This window comes from Phaenicophaeus curvirostris, chromosome 29, assembly GCF_032191515.1.
Source record: "Phaenicophaeus curvirostris isolate KB17595 chromosome 29, BPBGC_Pcur_1.0, whole genome shotgun sequence".
Classification (NCBI taxonomy): Eukaryota; Metazoa; Chordata; class Aves; order Cuculiformes; family Cuculidae; genus Phaenicophaeus; species Phaenicophaeus curvirostris.
Window position 1 is genome coordinate 2,491,114 of NC_091420.1, and position 17,611 is coordinate 2,508,724.

Consider the following 17,611-nt stretch of genomic DNA (forward strand, 5'->3'; position numbering starts at 1 on the left):
CAGCTTTCCTGGAGCCCCTTTCCATACTGGAAGCTGCTCTAAGGTCTCCATGGAGCCTTCTCTTCTCCAGGCTGAACAACCCCAACTGTCTCAGCCTGGCCTCATACAGGAGGTTCTCCAGCCCTCAAATCGTCTCCGTGGCCTCCTCTGGACTCGCTCCAACAGCCCCATGTCCTTCCTGGGCTGAGGGCTCCAGAACTTCACGCAGGGCTCCAGGTGGGTCTCACCAGAGTGGAATAGATGGTTAGAATCCCCTCCCTCCCTGCTGGTCCCACGACTTTGGATGCAGCCGGGGACACGGTTGGCTTCTGGACTACGAGAGCACTTTGCTGGCTCCTGTGGAGCTTCTTCTCCCCCAGCACCTCAAGTCCTTCTCCTCAGAGCTGCTCCAATCACATCACCCCACAACCTTTATTGAAACCACAGCTTAATTTGAGGGGAGAGCTCAGAGCTCTCCTCCCGCTGGGGTTTTGGGGAGCAGACGTTCCCCTGGATGAGCTGGATTAGGGGTGGCAGAGCCTGAGTGAGCCCCTGAGCGCACGTTTGCTCCCTTAAAGGTTTCCCACCATGGGGACCCCCCTTTCGCACCCCCCAAGGGGACCTTCAGCCCCCCCAGGCCGTGCCAGGCACTGGAGCGAGGCGGGAGGCGATGCTGGGAGAAGGAGAGAACCATAAAGCCGGCGCGTAATCAGCTTTACCGGGCACGACGCTGCAGAGCCGCGATGTGAGGGAGCGCGGGAGGGCGGCCGGGGCGCAGCCACAGCCAGGTAGGTGCCGGGGTGTCCATCCTGAGGTCCCCACCGCAGGGCTCGGCTGCCTGGGTCCCCCCAGCCACGCGGGGTCACATCGCCCTGGATTTGGGTTCAAACGGAGCTGAGCACCACGAGGGTGGTGGGTGCGAAGGGGTCTGTGGGGCACCGCCGCCTTTGAGGGTCTCATCAAGGCACCCACCTCCCTTCCTTGGGGTCTTGGAGATGGTTTCTCGCAGGGCACAGGGGACACCCCAACTCTGTGCCACCTCCTCCCTGTGCCCCACGTCTCTGTGCCGGCTCCAGGATGCCCCAACGCCAGGTTCTGGCAAGTCCAAGGAGCTGTGGCTCATCCCTTCTGGGCTATGGAGGTGGGAATCCATCCCGACCTTGAGCTTTGAACCATCGTGCCCCAAAGGCCATGGGGCTCCTGCCCAAAATAGCGAGTTCTGGAATGACTCGGGGGGAAGGCAACCACGCTCAGGGACCTCATGTTCCTGCCCAGCCGCGCCGCGAGGAGAAACGAGGTCAGGAGGCAACGGGAAACACCACGGGTCCTCCCCACACCCCACCACGAGACCCGGGAGTCCCAGCACAGCAGGGTTGGGTCACGCTGGGAAGAACTGAACTGGTGGCATCACTTCGTCATCGTCTGCGCCCCACGGCTCACATGGCCTGGGGGGGGGTCACTGCACGGTCCCACAGGACCCATGGGGACCTCGCAAAGCCCCAAGGAGACCTTGCATGACCCCGAGGAGACCTTGCATGTCCCCATGGGGACCGTAAGCATCCCATATGGACCTTGCACGTCCCCATGAGGACCATAAGCATCCCATACAGACCTTGTACAGTCCCATGGGGACCATGTACAGCCCTTGGACACCTTGCACACCCCTATGGGGACCTTGTGAAGCCCATGGAGACCTTGCATAGTCCCATGAGAACCATACGCATCCCATGTGGACCTCGTACAGCCCCATGGAGGCCTTGCATGACCCACTGGAGACATTGCACAGCCCCATGGGGACCACACACATCCAATCTGGGCCTTGCACTGCCCATGGAGAGCATATATTGCCCATGGAGACCTCAAAGAGCCCATGGGGACCTTGCACGTTCCATGGAGACCTTGCATGACCCTGTGGAGACACTGAACAGCCCCATGGGGACCACACACAGCCCATGGGGAGCATGTATGGCCCATGGGGACCTTGCACAGCCTGGTGGGACCATGCACAAAGCACCCATGCCAGAGCTCCAGCCCCGCTCCAGCTGAAGCACTGAGTCAGGATTGGGTTCCTCCAGTTCCTCGTGCAGCTCCAAGGGTCTGAGCCAAGCTCTGGGCTCCTCCAGCAGCCTGGCAAGAGGGAAACCAGGAGCTCGGGGCAGGGTGACCACGACCCAGCCTCGCTCACTTGTGCAACCAAGCATCAGGGTCTCTGTGGTGGCACCTGGAGGCAACGGCCAGGTGGGAGCACCAGGGCTTGGTCACGGCAAACGCGCTCAGAGGAGACCACCAGGCTTTGGAAGGGGATGTGGCACAAGGGAGCCTTGGAGCGACCCCTGAGATGGAGAAGGACCAGGACTGACCCCAAGAGTTGGAAGCCACTGGGTTTTAACTGGGGTGGAGCGGGTGCTGGGGGCCCCACCAGCCCCACGGCGGCCCCTGCGTGCCGGGGGGGATTAAGGTCAGGCTGTGCCGCTAATCCCAAAGCGGGGGAGATGTGAGTTTGAGCCCGTTGCCACCCCCCGAGGTGGCACCCCAAGGCGTCGCTCATCCCAGGACACCCCCAGAGCAACCTTGGGGGGCACCAGGCAGGAGTTGGGGGGTGACGGTGCAGCCCTTGGGGTGGGAGGGGGCCAGGGTAGATCTGAGAGCAGGACTCGGCTCAGGCTCCAGGCGCAAAGCACAAGCTCCTTATGATTCCCAACCTCCTGAGCCCCGTGGGAACCGGGGCAGCAGCTGATGGGGGGACATGGGTGGCCCCAGCGCTGGGAACCCTCAGCACGGGGTGGGAAGGGACCACCAGGATGAGCTGGTTCCCTGCTTTTAGGGGGGTGGAAAAGCTGGAGAAGTGGGGTCCTCAGCACAGGGAAGTGATGGAGCTGTTGGAGCGAGACCAGAGGAGGCCACGGAGATGATTTGAGGGCTGGAGAACCTCCTGTATGAGGACAGGCTGAGAGAGTTGGGGTTGTTCATCCTGGAGAAGAGAAGGCTCTGAGGAGACCTTAGAGCAGCTTCCAGTATGCAAAGGGGCTCCAGGAAAGCTGGGGAGGGGCTCTGGATCAGGGAGGGCTGGGACAGGAGAAGTGGGATGGCTTTAAATTGGAAAGGTGAAGATTCAGAGTAGATATTAGGAGGAAATTCTTCATGGTGATGGTGAGGAGGCCCTGGCCCAGGTTGCCCAGAGCAGTGGTGGCTGCCCCATCCCTGGAGATGCTCAAGACCAGGTTGCATGGGGCTTGGAGCCCCTGATGCAGTGGGAGGTGTCCCTGCCCATGGCAGGGGTGGGACTGGAAGGGCTTTGAGGTCTCTTCCAACCCACCCCATTCCATGATTCTACGCTAGCAGCACCCAGGGTGTGTGGAGCAGCTCCCAGTTGTGGGCTTCCCAGCTGGGGACAAAGTGACGCGCCTGAGGTCGCGGTTGCAGAGGGAGGAAGCTGGGATGGTGGAGATCCGGCTTTGGGGTTTGCAGCACCCTGCTCCCCCCACCCCGCTGGGAAGGGGAAGGAGGGCAGGGGCGAAAGGAGAAGAGGGATCAGCTGGAGCTGACTGGGCTGATGGGCTTTGAGGGAGAAAGAGTCACCAGCCATAATCGGGTGCTGGGGGGAACCATGCTCAGGACCAGATCCTGACCAGCTGATGGTGCCACGGCTGCACCCCGGGCTGTCTCATCGAATCATGGACTGGGTTGGGTTGGGAGAGACCTCAAAGAGCATCCAGTGCCACCCCTGCCATGGGCAGGGACACCTCCCACTGGATCAGGGGCTCCAAGCCCCATCCAACCTGGCCTTGAACCCCTCCAGGGATGGGGCAGCCACCCCTGCTCTGGGCAACCTGGGCCAGGGAATGGATGCAGAGGGATGCAGTGAGGATATGGGGGCGCAGGGATGCAGGGATGCAGTGAGGATACGGGGTTCATGGATACAGGTGCAGGGATGCAGTGAGGATATGGGGTTCAGGGATGCAGATGCAGGGATGCAGTGAGGATATGAGGATGCAGTGAGGATATGAGGGTGCAGGGATGCATCACAGGGATGCAGTGAGGAAGTGGGGGTGCAGGGATGCAGGTGCAGGGATGCAGTGAGGATACAGGGGTTCAGGAATGTATCACAGGGATGCAGGTGCAGGGATGCAGTGAGGATACAGGGGTTCAGGAATGTATCACAGGGATGCAGGTGCAGGGATGCAGGTACAGGGATGCAGTGAGGATATGAGGATGCAGGGATGCAGTGTGGATACAGGGGTTCAGGGATGCAGTGAGGATGTGGGGATGCAGGGATGCATCACAGGGATGCAGTGAGGATATGAGGGTGCAGGGATGCAGATGCAAGGGTGCAGTGAGGATGTGGAGGTGCAGGGATGCAGGTACAGGGATGCAGTGAGGATATGAGGGTGCAGGGATGCAGTGTGGATACAGGGGTGCAGGGATGCAGGTGCAGGGATGCAGTGAGGATGTGGGGGTGCAGGGATGCAGATACAGGGATGCAGTGAGGATATGAGGGTGCAGGGATGCAGGTGCAGGGATGCAGTGAGGATACAGGGGTTCAGGAATGTATCACAGGGATGCAGGTGCAGGGATGCAGGTGCAGGGATGCAGATGCAGGGGTGCAGTGAGGATGTGGGGGTGCAGGGATGCAGATGCAAGGGTGCAGTGAGGATGTGGGGGTGCAGGGATGCAGATGCAGGGGTGCAGTGAGGATGTGGGGGTGCAGGGATGCAGGTGCAGGGGTGCAGTGAGGATGTGGGGGTGCAGGGATGCAGGTACAGGGATGCAGTGAAGATATGAGGGTGCAGGGATGCAGATGCAGGGGTGCAGTGAGGATGTGGGGGTGCAGGGATGCATCACAGGGATGCAGTGAGGATATGAGGGTGCAGGGATGCAGATGCAGGGGTGCAGTGAGGATATGAGGATGCAGTGTGGATACAGGGGTGCAGGGATGCAGGTGCAGGGATGCAGTGAGGATGTGGGGGTGCACTACAGATTTGAGGATGCAGAGATGGGATGCAGGGACAGATGCTAATCGGGCCGGGGGTGGGGGGGGGCACAAAGATGGGGTGCAGGACACGTTACAGCCCGGGGGGGGGGGCAGAGGGATGCGTCCTGAGAGCTGTTGGACCAGACAGATGTGGTGCACGGGGAGGGGGGGGTGTCCGTGCACATCTGGGGGGGGTTGCACGTTCATGCATGTGCACACGCGTGTGCGGGTGCGCGCCCGGCTGTGCCACTGCAGGTGTCCGTCTGTCTCCTGGGTCTGTCTGTCTGTCTGTCTGTCTGGGTGTGGGGGGGGAGGTATGGGGGGGGGGTGAGGCCGAGGTAAAGCCGTAACCAAGGCAACCGGAGCAGGAGCCGCTGGCCCTGCAGGGATGCTGCTCCCTCCAGCCCCTCCTGCCACAGGTCGGTACCACCGGCACCGGGACCGGGCTGGGGGGGGGGGGGCTCCTTCGGGAGGGGGGGTTTGGGCAGGCTTCTTAGGGGGGGATGTGGGGTTTTGGGGACCCCCCTATAACCCTCAAGCAGCTCTGAGGCTGCCAGGCGGTGACAAAGGGGCTGATGAGGTCTCAGCCCCAGGCAGAGCTTCCCTGCATCCCCCCTCCCTTGCATCCTCGCCTGCGCATCCCACCCGTATCCCCTCTTCTTCCTCCCGCGGCTCCTCTGCAGCCCTCCACACCCCCTCTGCTCCCCAACCTCCCCCTCTGTGCGTCCTCCTGTGCCTGCTGCCCCACATCTGTCCCCACCCTTTGCATTCCCCACCTCCTGGATCCCTTCCCTACCTCCTGCCGCACCCCCCAATTCCTCCTCTGCATCCTCCCAGATCCTCGCTCATCTCCTCCTCCTCCTCCCTTGCTTTTCGTCTCCCCCACATCTCCTCCTGCTCCAGGTCTTGGAGGGGATTGAAGGAGCCTCTTCCAAGCCAAACCAGGCTCCCCCAGCCCCTGAGTTTTCCCTGGATGTTGGAAGCATCCCTGCTTTCCCCACGGCCCGGGGATGCTCCTGAGGGGGGATCCAGGAGGGGGTTTGGGGATGGAGCAGAGAGGGGCCGCACTCTCCCCTGCTGCAGGGGAAGCCCAGTTCCCAGCCACTTGGGGAAACTGAGGCACAGAGAAAGTCTCAGCAGCCAGGGGATCAGCGCTGACGTGGCCACCAGCTTCACACCTGCCCTGGTCACCATCGTGGCTCAACTTGTTGAGCACGAGGGATGAATCTGGGATGGGTTTGGGTCTGTCCTCGGCCAGGTTCAACCGTTCCTTGCAAGGAGGATGAACCTCCCGTACGAGGACGGGCTGGGAGAGTTGGGGTTGTTCAGCCTGGAGAAGAGAAGGCTCCAGGGAGACCTTAGAGCAGCTTCCAGTATGGAAAGAAGCTCCAGGAAAGGTGGGGAGGGGCTCTGGATCAGGGAATGCTGGAGACAAGGAGGGGGAACGGTTTTGAGCTGCAAGAGGGGAGATTGAGATGAGATCTTAGGGCGCCCCATCCCTGGAGATGTTCAAGGCTGGGTTGGATGGGGCTTGGAGCCCCTGATCCAGTGGGAGGTGGGACTGGATGGGCTTTGAGGTCCCTTCCAACCCCAACTATTCCATGATTCCACAATCTGGCTGCTCTGGCCAGGGGACCCAGAAATACGGTGGGACAGGGCTGTGATGGACCTTCATCTCCCCACCCCCTGTGGTTGCTCTTGCTTCACCCCAGAGCTGCCTCACGCTGAGCCAACGCTCTCCAGAGCCTTTCCCAGCCCCACCATGGTCCCCCTGAGCCTTCAGCCTCGCCGAGGAGCCTCGGCTCCTTTTCCCATCCCTCCTCCCCCTCCAGCAGCCCCTGGTGGCTCCAGCCCAGGGCAGAACAATGCGCCTGGTCCAAGCCTTCCAGTGGCCCCGTTTCTCAGCCAGTTCTTCGCCAAGTGGGAAATCCGGGGCAGAGTAACCTACTTTCTGGGCTTTACAAGGAGCTTTCTGTCCCAGCCAAGTAAGGTGGTGGGGACAACACTGCCCTCCTGGGGGTCCGTGTCCCAGCGGGAGGATGGGGACACCAGGGGAGGCAGGTAAGGAGGTCCCAACAGGACAGGATGCTCCTCAGCTTTGGCTGGAGTGGGATATTGGGGTACCAAAGATGTGACTGTGGTGTTGGGGGGACACCAGGGCTTGGGGTTTGGTGGCTTTCTCACCCACAGGCATCCCTGAGGAGCCTGGGGAGGAGGATGGAGCCTGCAGGGACTCTGGCTGCTGGGACAGGGTTGGCTGTTTTGGGGGGACAGTGACCATGGGGGTGTTTGTGGGGTGATGTTCAGCCCCAGGGGGTGTTTGGGGGGTGATGCTCAGCCCCATGGAGCTCTTTGTGGGGTGATACTCAGCACCATGGGGTTGTCTGTAGGGGACAATCCTCCAACCCCGGGGGTGTTTGTGGGGGACAACGCTCCACCCCATGGAGCTGTTTGTGGGGTGATGCTCAGCCCCAGGGAATGTTCAGGGGGTGATGTCCCATGGAGCTCTTTGTGGGGTGATGCTGAACCCCATGGAGCTCTTTGTGAGGGGATTCTCAGCCCTATGGAGCTGATTGGAAGGGGACAATGCTCAGACGTATGGAACAATTTGTGGGGTGATTCTCGGACCCAAGGGTGTTTATGGGGGTGATTCTCGGACCCAAGGGTGTTTGTGGGGGTGATTCTCGGACCCAAGGGTGTTTGTGGGGGTGATTCTCGGACCCAAGAGTGTTTGTGGGGGTGATTCTCGGACCCAAGGGTGTTTGTGGGGGTGATTCTCGGACCCAAGGGTGTTTGTGGGGGTGATTCTCGGACCCAAGGGTGTTTGTGGGGGTGATTCTCGGACCCAAGGGTGTTTGTGGGGGTGATTCTCAGACCCAAGGGTGTTTGTGGGGGTGATTCTCGGACCCAAGAGTGTTTGTGGGGGTGATTCTCGGACCCAAGGGTGTTTGTGGGGGTGATGCTCAACCCCAGGGGCTGTGTGGGGTGTGGGGGGGGGGTGATCCTCAGCCCCATGATGCTGTTTATGGGGTGATGCTCAGCCCCACTGTCGATCCTCACCATCAGCGGGAAAAACCACATTGCTTTGCTCTCATCCCAGAGTTTTCTTGAAGCCAGGAAGGGACCCCAGGTGTTGGGGCACCCCATTTCTCCCCTGTCACCCCAGCTGGAGGAGCACAGCACCCCAGCTCCCATCCCAGCTCCCTCCGCCAGGCTTCGCTGCCCTCCCTGCGAGGCAGGCGCCCGCTCTCCCAACCTGCTGAGGCTCGTCCTTTTCCAGCAGGACTTTCTGGTTCCCACCATCCCCAGCGGGGCCACGCTGGGCTGGGTTGGGCCACAAGGAGCCCTGCCACGAGCCGGGAGCCTGGCAGCGCGGCTGGACCTCGGCCCCACGCTGGGCATGGACCCGCGAGGGGCTACTGGCCACAACTCCATGTGGCCAGACCCAAGTTGGGTGCCGATGGTCCAGGGGTGGAGATGAGCCAGCTCCGTCCTCGCCCACCAGAGAGGTAATGCCGCTCGCTGGGGACACGGTGGCCACCTGTGAGGGATCTCGGGGACCCCGTGGTTCTCCAGATGTTGCTCGTTCTCCAGTGCTTCCTCAAGAAGGAGAGGAGGGAGCTGGGCTCTTCTCCCAAGGGACAGGACGAGAGGGAATGGCCTCAAGCTCCACCAGGGGAGGGTCAGGATGGACATCAGGAAGAAGTTCTTCACCAAAAGGGTGATTGGGCAGTGTCCGAGGCTGCCCAGGGAGGGGGTTGAGTCCCCTTCCCTGGAGGGGTTTAAGGGCCGGGTGGACGAGGTGCTGAGGGACATGGGTTAGTGATTGATGGGAATGGTTGGACTCGATGATCCGGTGGGTCTTTTCCAACCTGGTGATTCTATGATTCTAAGAGCTGCAAAAAGAGCTGCAAGAGGGGAGTGGCCCAGCCCACCTCTAATCTGGTGGACCCTCCAGGCACCGAGGGAGGAATCCCTGGTGGGGCTGGACGCTGTGGGGGGCAAAGGCAGGAGAACCTGGACACCCCTGTGCTGGGAGCGAAAGTGGTACCCGGAGCCCAGCCCAGGGTGCTGAGGCCTCTCTGCCTGTGCCAAGGGTGACTTGAGGTGCTGGGGCCCCACGGCCCCCCCGCGCTGGCTTGCTGGCTTCCCCCATCTCGCTTCCGTTCCGTACCACGCGTCCCCAGCAGCGCTCGGCGCTAAGCCTCGTCCTTCCCGCAGGGACGGTGCCGGGAGCCTCGAGGGGTGCATCTCCACCGCCCCCCGCCATGCCCGCAGCCGCCCTGCGCCTGCTCTGGGGGGTGATGATGCCGGCTGCCCTGCTCTGCGCAGAACCCCTGCCCCGCGTCACCTTCCTCCACGGTGAGTACAGCCCCGAGAGACACGGAGGGCTGGGGGGAGGATGGGGACAAGCTGGGTTGGGTTGGGGACAGCTCTGGAGCATCCACCCTCTGGGTTGAGCGTCCACCCCCAGGGTTGAGCGTCCACCCCCAGGGTTGAGTGTCCATCCCCAGGGTTGAGTGTCCATCCCCGGGGTTGAGCATCCAGCCCTGGGGTTGTGTCCATCCCCGGGGTTGTGTGTCCATCCCCAGGTTGAGCATCCATCCCCAGGGTTGAGCGTCCATCCCCAGGGTTGAGCGTCCATCCACAGGGTTGAGCATCCATCCCCAGGGTTGTGTCCATCCCCAAGTTAAGCATCCATCCCCAGGGTTGAACACCCATCCCAAGGTTGAGCGCCCATCCCCAAGGTTGAGCATCCAGCCCCAGGCTTGTCTGTCCATCCCCAAGGTTGAACGTCCACCCCCAGGGTTGAGTGTCCACCCCCAGGGTTGAGTGTCCACCCCCAGGGTTGAGCGTCCATCCCCAGGGTTGTGTGTCCATCCCCAGGGTTGAACATCCATCTCCAGGGTTGAGCATCCACACCTAGAGTTGAGTGTCCACCCCCAGGGTTGAGCGTCCATCCCCAAGACCGAACATCCATACCCAGGGCTGAACATCCACCATCTGGGACCCGTGGGCTGCTCTCCATCACCACCTCCCCATCTCGTTCCCCCTCTCCGAGGCCGGCAGCGACGGGGCTGGGTGCTGGAGGCACAGGGTGCTGCAAAGCAGGGGGCTATCACGAGGATGGGGGAGCTCCAGAAAGTTTTAGCGCTCGGGGGGCTCCTCGGGGCCAGCCTGGATGGAGGAAAAAAAGTGACAGAGCAAGATTTTGGTGGCGCCGAGGACGGGCAGCGTTCAGGCAGGCAAAAAAACCTCTGTGCCCCCACGGCCCACGCTGCCACTTCCCCTTCGAGATCTTCTGAGAATTGCAAAATCTCCCTTTCCTTTTTCCCTCTTCGGGGGCCTGGGGAAGCCAAACAAGAAGCCTGCGGCCCCAGATGTTTTTGAGGGCACCAAGGGGGCTTGTAACCTCCCCCAGGATGGCACCGTGGGGTCGTGCGCCCCCCAAATTCAGCATCGCGCCGGGGGGAAAACGCACCTTGTTTCTTACAGGACAAGGAAGCAGCATCCGAGGGCGAGGGATGCGCGGGTTTTGCAGCTTGGGGGTGTCCAACCAGCTGGATCTGAGGGGACAAGAGGGGAAGCGGGGACCTGGGAAGGGAAGCGGGGACCTGGGGAGGGAAGCGGGGACCTGGGGAGGGAAGTGGGGACCTGGGAAGGGAAGTGGGGGAGCCAAGGGGAAGCAGCACCCCATTTCCTCCCCGAGAGGTGATGCAGACACGGCGGCAGCTGCTGCGTCTGCTGGCTGGGGGGGGATGGTTTGCGCTGCGATCTGAGTGTCTGTGTCCCTCGATCCCTGTCACCCCCTCCTCTGTGCTGCTGCCAGGGGACCCCCGGCGGACCCTGACGCGTTTCAGCCAGGACAACGTCTCCCACTACGACATCTTCCTCCTGCGGGAGAGCGAGGAGGAGCTCTACGTGGGGACACGGGACCGCGTGCTGGCCCTCAGCGTCGGCACCCCGGGCAGCATCCGTGCCAAAGCCTCGGTGAGCAGCGCCCGCTCTCGGGGAGGTGAAGCCCCCACCGTGCCTCAGTTTCCCCACCCGGGCTGGGCAGTGGTGGCCTGGGGACCATCTCCCTTCCTTCCACAGATAACGTGGGGACCTACAGCCCAGAAAACCTCTGAGTGTGCTTTTAAGAAGAAGAGCCAAGAGGTGAGACGGCACAGTTGGGAGGCTTGGGGGGGTCCCATGGAGCTGCAAGGATGCTCAGCCCCAACATCAAGTGCCAGATCCTGCATTTGGGGCATAACAACCCCACGCGACCCTCTAAGCTTGGGGGAGAGAAGGTGGAAAGAAGATCTAGGGATGTTGGGTGACAGCAGATGAACAGGAGCCACCGGTGGCCCAGGTGGCCAAGAAACCACCAGCATCCTGGCTTGGATCAGCCATGAGGTGGCCAGCAGGAGCCGGGATGGGATTGTCCCCCTGGACTTGAATCCTCAAATCCCGGGTTCGGTTTTGGGCTCCTCACTCCAAGAAAGACCTTGAGGGGCTGGAGCGCGTCCGGAGAAGGGAACGGAGCTGGGAAGGGGCTGGAGAAGAGGGGTTGTGGGAGCATTTGAGGGACCTGGGGCTGGTGATTCTGGAGAAAAGTAGGTTGAAGAGACACCTCATCGCTCTCCACAGCTCCTGGAAGGGAGGTTGGAGCCAGGTGGGTGCTGGTCTCTTCTCCCAAACAACAAATGTTGGGATGAGAGGGAACGGCCTTGAGTTGCACCAGGGTGGGTTCAGATTGGACATCAGGAAGAGTTTCTTCACTGAAAGGTTTACAGGCTCTGGCAGAGGCTGCCCAGGGAGGTGGTGGAGTCCCCATCCCTGGAGAGGTTTAAAAGACAAGGTGCTCAGGGATGGTTCAGTAGAGGACAGGGATGGTTGGGCTTGAGGATCTCAAAGGTCTTTTCCAACTAAACGATTCAATGATTCTCTGCTCCTTCCTTCCCGCAGACCGAGTGCTTCAACTTCATTCGAGTTCTTGTGGCCCTGAACCAGACTCACCTCTACGTCTGTGGGACCTACGCCTTCAGCCCCGCCTGCACCTACATCGTGAGCGTCCCTCCTGCCAAGGACGGAGATGATGGGGCCCTCTGGACGTGTTGTGACCCTGCCCTGAGATCTTGGGGAGAAACGTTCTCCTGAGAGGGTGGGGAGGCCCTGGCCCAGGTTGCCCAGAGCAGGGGTGGCTGCCCCATCCCTGGAGGGGTTGAAGACCAGGTTGGATGGGGCTTGGAGCAACGTCATCTGGTTTAAAATATCCCTGCTCAGTGCAATGGAATTGGACCAGATGACCTTCATGGTCATTACCAACCTAGACCATTCTATGATTCTATGATTTTGGGTGCCAGCTTCTCCAGGTGACCCCATGCAGCCTCTCCTGCCTCAGTTTCCCCTCTTGCTGAGCACCGTAGCTTCCCCACAGACCATAGCAACTTCTTGCAGGTTTGGGGTTTGGTTTAACTCCACCAGCTGATTTTCAATCCCCTTTCCCACAGCATCTTGAGAACTTCACGCTGGTGTCCAACAGCAGAGGACAACCTTTCCTGGACGGGAAGGGCCAGTGCCCCTTTGACCCCCAGCACACCTACACGGCCCTGCTGGTGGGTGAGTACAGGGCCAGTAGCCCCCACGGTTGTGCAGAAGGTGACGGTTGGGGGGGTCCCTGCTGGGTGGGACTCACCCCCCACCCCATCTCCAAGCAGATGGCGAGCTCTACGCCGGCACCATGAACAACTTCCAGGGCAACGAGCCCATCATCTCCCGCTCGCTGGGCAACCGCACCCAGCTCAAGACGGACGCCTTCCTCCGTTGGCTTTCGGGTGAGCACGGGGAGAGGCTTCCGTGCTGGGGAGGTGGCCAGAGCTGCCCCCACCTCACTCCAGCTCCTCAACCACAGCCGATGCTGCCTTCGTGGCCTCCTTCAGCATCTCGGGAGACGACAAGGTCTACTTCTTCTTCGAGGAGACCGCTGACGAGTTCGACTTCTTCGAGCGGCTCCTGGTGCCGCGGGTGGCTCGGGTCTGCAAGGTGGGTGCAGGGACGATGACGAGGGACAATGAGGGGACACCCAGCTCCCATGACCCCAGGGCTGAGCGTCCCCCTGGCTCCTACAGAGCGATGTCGGAGGGGACAAGGTGCTGCAGAAGAAGTGGACGACGTTCCTCAAGGCGCAGCTGGTGTGCTCGCAACCCGGCCGCTTCCCCTTCAACGTCATCCATCACGCCTTCGCCCTGCCCCGCCGCGGCGGTGGCGCCGACTTCTACGCCGTCTTCACCTCGCAGTGGTGGGTCCCGTCCCCCTGGGGGGCTGGGGGTGCTCTGGGGGCCCACGTCACCCCCCAAAACCCACCATGGTGTCCCCGCAGGCAGGCGGGCACGGCGGGCAGCGCAGCTGTCTGCGCCTACAGCCAGGAGGCTCTGGAAGAGGTCTTCGAGGGGAAATACAAGGAGCTGAACAAGGAGAGCTCCCGCTGGACGGTCTACGGGGGCCCCGACATGAGTCCCCGGCCCGGCAGCGTGAGTGTTGGGGACACGAGGGTTTGCTGGTCCCCATGGGTCTGTCCCAGTTCGCCCTGTGTGCTCGCACTGGGGGAGGTGGTGGTGCAAGCAGGATGGGAACCCAAAGTGGTTCTTCTCCCTCTGGCCTCGGCCCTGGGGAGACCGCTCCTCGAATCCTGGGGTCAGTTGTGGGCCCCTCCCCACAAGAAGGATGTTGAGGCTCTGGAGCGAGTGCAGAGAAGAGCAACGAAGCTGGGGAGGGGGCTGGAGAAGAAGAGGAGCGGCTGAGAGAGCTGGGGGGGTTTAGCCTGGAGAAGAGGAGGCTGAGGGGAGACCTCATTGCTCTCTGCAACTCCCTGAGAGGAGGTTGTGGAGAGGAGGGAGCTGGGCTCTTCTCCCAAGGGCCAGGGGACAGGACGAGAGGGAATGGCCTCAAGCTCCACCAGGGGAGGGTCAGGCTGGACATCAGGAAAAAATATTTCCTGGAAAGGGTGATTGGGCAGTGTCCGAGGCTGCCCAGGGAGGGGGTTGAGTCCCCTTCCCTGGAGGGGTTTAAGGGCCGGGTGGACGAGGTGCTGAGGGACATGGGTTAGTGATTGATGGGAATGGTTGGACTCGATGATCTGGTGGGTCCTTTCCAACCTGATGATTCTATGATTCTATCATTCTATGATTTGATGATTCAATGATTCTATGCTGGCACATCCATCGCCTCCCTGTGCCTCAGTTTCCCCACACCAGCTCTGACTCCTCTCTCCCGGCAGTGCTACATGGGTCCCTCGTCTGACAAAGCCCTCACTTTCATGAAGGACCATTTCCTGATGGACGGGAAGGTGGCACCTACGCAGGGACGCCCGTTGCTGGTGAAGACGGGCGTCACGTACACGCGCATCGCGGTGGACGAGACCCACGGCATCTCAGGGGCCACCTACCGCGTCATGTTCCTGGCCACAGGTGGGTTCACGTGGGGGTTCACGCAAGGTGCCCCTTGTGCCCCCCAAACACCAGTGACGTCCCCTGTCCCCCCGCAGCGGAAGGTTTCCTGCACAAAGCGGTGGAGCTGCCAGAGGGTTCCCATATTGTGGAGAGCATCCAGCTCTTCGGGACGCCAGAGCCGGTGAAGAACCTACTGCTGGCCCCGGGGAAGGTACGGGATGGGAAGGGCTCAACTGCCCACGCCGAGCCTGGCACTGGGGGGGCACAGGGGAGGCTCAGCCCCACGCCTCTCCCTCCCCAGGGTGTCCTCTACGTGGGCTACTCGGGAGGCGTCCTCCAAGTCCCATTGGCCAACTGTAGCCAACACCGGAGCTGCGCTGAGTGCGTGCTGGCGCGGGACCCGTACTGCGCCTGGCACAGCCTGCAGGGCTCCTGCCTCCCCGCACGCAGCGCCAAGGACCGGTGAGCGGGGGAACGGGGAGGAGGAGGGGGAACGGGGTGATGGGGCCGCTGGTGTGAGCTGGGAAGGGAATGGGATGAGGGTGAGAGGGGGATGTGGAGGAGAGGGAGATGCTGGTGGCACTGGTGTGAGCTGGGAAGGGAATGGGATGAGGGTGGAAAGGGGGATGTGGAGGGGAGAAAGATGCTGGTGGCACTGGTGTGAGCTCAGGAGAGAATGGGATGAGGGTGGGAAGAGGAACATGGAGGGGAACGGGATGCTGATGCAGGTTGAGGTTGGGAAGGGAGATGTGGAGGGGGGACAGCACGCTGGTGCTACTGGAGTGGGAGTGGGGAGGCGCTGGGAAGGGGTGCTGGACTGGGAATGGGGATGTGGTGAGATGGGAAGGGGGATGAGAGCAGGAGTGGAGGGGAGCAGGATGCAGAGGGGAGCAGGATGAGTGAGCGAGGCAGCGGGCTGGGGTTCGGACGCAGAGGTGAGCGTGGCGCTGATGCCACCCTCCCCGGCAGGAGCTCGTGGCTGCAGGACGTCGAGGCGGGGAGCCCGGCCACCGTGTGCCACCGCGGACGGAGCGTGGCCATGCCCCGCACACGGGGGCCACCACCGGAGGACATCGCCGCAGAGAGTTGAGTGTGGGGGCACGGCAGGAGGGCGCAGGGGGGCAGTGTGGGGGGCGGTGGGGGGACAGGGCACACGGGGTGCATGGCATCACCCCGCTCTCCCCATCCTGGAGGAGAAAGACCTGGGGGTGTTGGTTGAACAGGAGCCAGCAGGGGCCCAGGTGGCCAAGAAGGCCAAGGGCATCTTGGCTTGGATCAGACAGAGGGTGCCAGGGGTGCTAACCCACAGGTCCAGCCCTGTTCAGTGTCTTTATCAATGACCTGGATGAAGGCATCGAGGGCACCCTGAGCAAGTTTGCCGATGACACTGAGCTGGGTGGAAGCTGGATCTGCTGGAGGGTCAGGAGGCTCCAAAGGGATCTGAACAGGCTGGATCCATGGGCTGAGACCAACGGCAGGAGGGTTAACGAGGCCAAATGGCGGGTCCTGCACTTGGGGCACAACAACCCTGAGCAGCTCCAGCCTAGGAGAAGTCTGGCTAGAAACTGCCTGGAGGAGAAGGACCTGGGGGGGTTGGTTGAACAGGAGCCAGCAGGGGCCCAGGGGGCCAAGAAGGCCAAGGGCATCTTGGCTTGGATCAGACCCGGCGTGGCCAGCAGGGCCAGGGAGGTTCTTCTCCCTCGGGCCTCGGCCCTGGGGAGACCGCTCCTCGAATCCTGGGGTCAGTTGTGGGCCCCTCCCCACAAGAAGGATGTTGAGGCTCTGGAGCGAGTCCAGAGAAGAGCAACGAAGCTGGGGAGGGGGCTGGAGAAGAAGAGGAGCGGCTGAGAGAGCTGGGGGGGTTTAGCCTGGAGAAGAGGAGGCTGAGGGGAGACCTCATTGCTCTCTGCAACTCCCTGAGAGGAGGTTGTGGAGAGGAGGGAGCTGGGCTCTTCTCCCAAGGGCCAGGGGACAGGACGAGAGGGAATGGCCTCAAGCTCCACCAGGGGAGGGTCAGGCTGGACATCAGGAAAAAATATTTCCCGGAAAGGGTCACTGGGCAGTGTCCGAGGCTGCCCAGGGAGGGGGTTGAGTCCCCTTCCCTGGAGGGGTTTAAGGGCCGGGTGGCCGAGGTGCTGAGGGACATGGGTTAGTGATTGATGGGAATGGTTGGACTCGATGACCCAGTGGGTCGTTCCCAACCTGGTGACTCTATGATTCTCTGGTTCCATCCTTCCCGCAGGGCTCAGCCCCCCGCTGAACGCCGTGGTTCGCCTGCCGTGCCCTCGGCACTCGGCGCTGGCCGCCTACAGCTGGCAGCAGCCCCCGGGGCGGCGGGATCGGGGGGCCTCGGCGCTGCTCCCCAACCACACGCTGGTGGTCATCATGCAACGGGCGACCGCGGGCGCCTACAAGTGCCAGGCCACCGAGAACGGCTACACCTGGACCGTGGCTCATTACGAGCTCTGGGACCCCGCGGGGGCCGAGGAGGAGGGGGCGGCGTGGGGGTCGGAAGCTGCCGGGCCCCCTCCGTCCTACTGGAAGGAGTTTGTCACCATGACGGTGCTGCTGGCCGTCACCTTGGCCGCCGCGGCCTGCCTGGTCCTCCTCGCCTACCACAACCAGCTGAAGGCCAGGAGCAAAGTGCGAGGGTGCGGGGCGCCCCGCAGCCCCCAGCGCCGCGAGAAGGTGCCGCTCAACGGAGGGAGCAGCGAGCCCCCGGCCCTCGGCGTCGCCAGCGAGGAGGAGGAGGACGACGAGAGCTCCCGCGCTTGCTGCCTCCAGCTCGACGATGGCGACGTGGACGCCGATAACAACAAGCTCCGCGTCCCCGTCGGACACACGGCCTGACGACGCTGCCAGCGGGGTGGGAGACCCTGGGGGGTGGAGGGGACGTGAATGTGAAGGTTTTCTGCTTTTTATTTTAATTTAATACAGGAGTTTTAACAGGAGGTCGCAGAGCGGGGCGGTGGCGAGGGGCAGCGAGGAGGGACGGGGCCCTGGGATGGCGCGAGGAGGGGACGTGGGGACAGGGAGAGGACGTGGCTGTGGGGAAAGGACGTGGGGCCAAAGGGGAAGACGTGGGGACAGGGAGAGGACATGGGGCCATGGGGAAAGGACGTGGGGCCAAAGGGGAAGACGTGGGGACAGGGAGAGGACATGGGGCCATGGGGAAAGGACGTGGGGCCAAAGGGGAAGACGTGGCCATGGGGAAAGGACATGGGGC

At 62.2% G+C, this 17,611-nt stretch overlaps 1 protein-coding gene across 2 annotated transcripts; it reads left to right on the forward strand.

Annotated features, from left to right (window-relative positions):
* Positions 1–6,912: 6,912 nt before the first annotated feature.
* Positions 6,913–17,330, forward strand: SEMA4A (semaphorin 4A). 2 transcript variants are annotated; one of them, XM_069878728.1, is made up of 15 exons: positions 6,913–7,012; positions 9,173–9,313; positions 10,782–10,942; positions 11,048–11,110; positions 11,903–12,001; positions 12,448–12,556; positions 12,655–12,771; positions 12,849–12,979; positions 13,066–13,235; positions 13,317–13,467; positions 14,214–14,403; positions 14,481–14,596; positions 14,687–14,847; positions 15,355–15,470; positions 16,628–17,330. In XM_069878728.1, the coding sequence occupies exons 1-15, from the start codon at positions 6,991–6,993 to the stop codon at positions 17,233–17,235; spliced, it is 2,355 nt and encodes a 784-aa protein (XP_069734829.1). In that variant the 5' UTR covers positions 6,913–6,990; the 3' UTR covers positions 17,236–17,330. The 2 variants fall into 2 exon arrangements, with proteins under 2 accessions (XP_069734829.1, XP_069734831.1); XM_069878730.1 differs by lacking the exon at positions 6,913–7,012 and adding an exon at positions 8,334–8,460.
* The last annotated feature ends 281 nt before the right edge of the window (positions 17,331–17,611 follow it).

Bases quoted from the DNA above. Each gene is read 5' to 3' on its own strand.
- SEMA4A (XM_069878728.1), top strand. From the start codon at position 6,991: ATGGGGACACCAGGGGAGGCAG. The intron at 11,111-11,902 runs GTGAGACGGCAC...TCCTTCCCGCAG, and splicing joins TTAAGAAGAAGAGCCAAGAG to ACCGAGTGCTTCAACTTCAT. The intron at 14,404-14,480 runs GTGGGTTCACGT...GTCCCCCCGCAG, and splicing joins CGTCATGTTCCTGGCCACAG to CGGAAGGTTTCCTGCACAAA.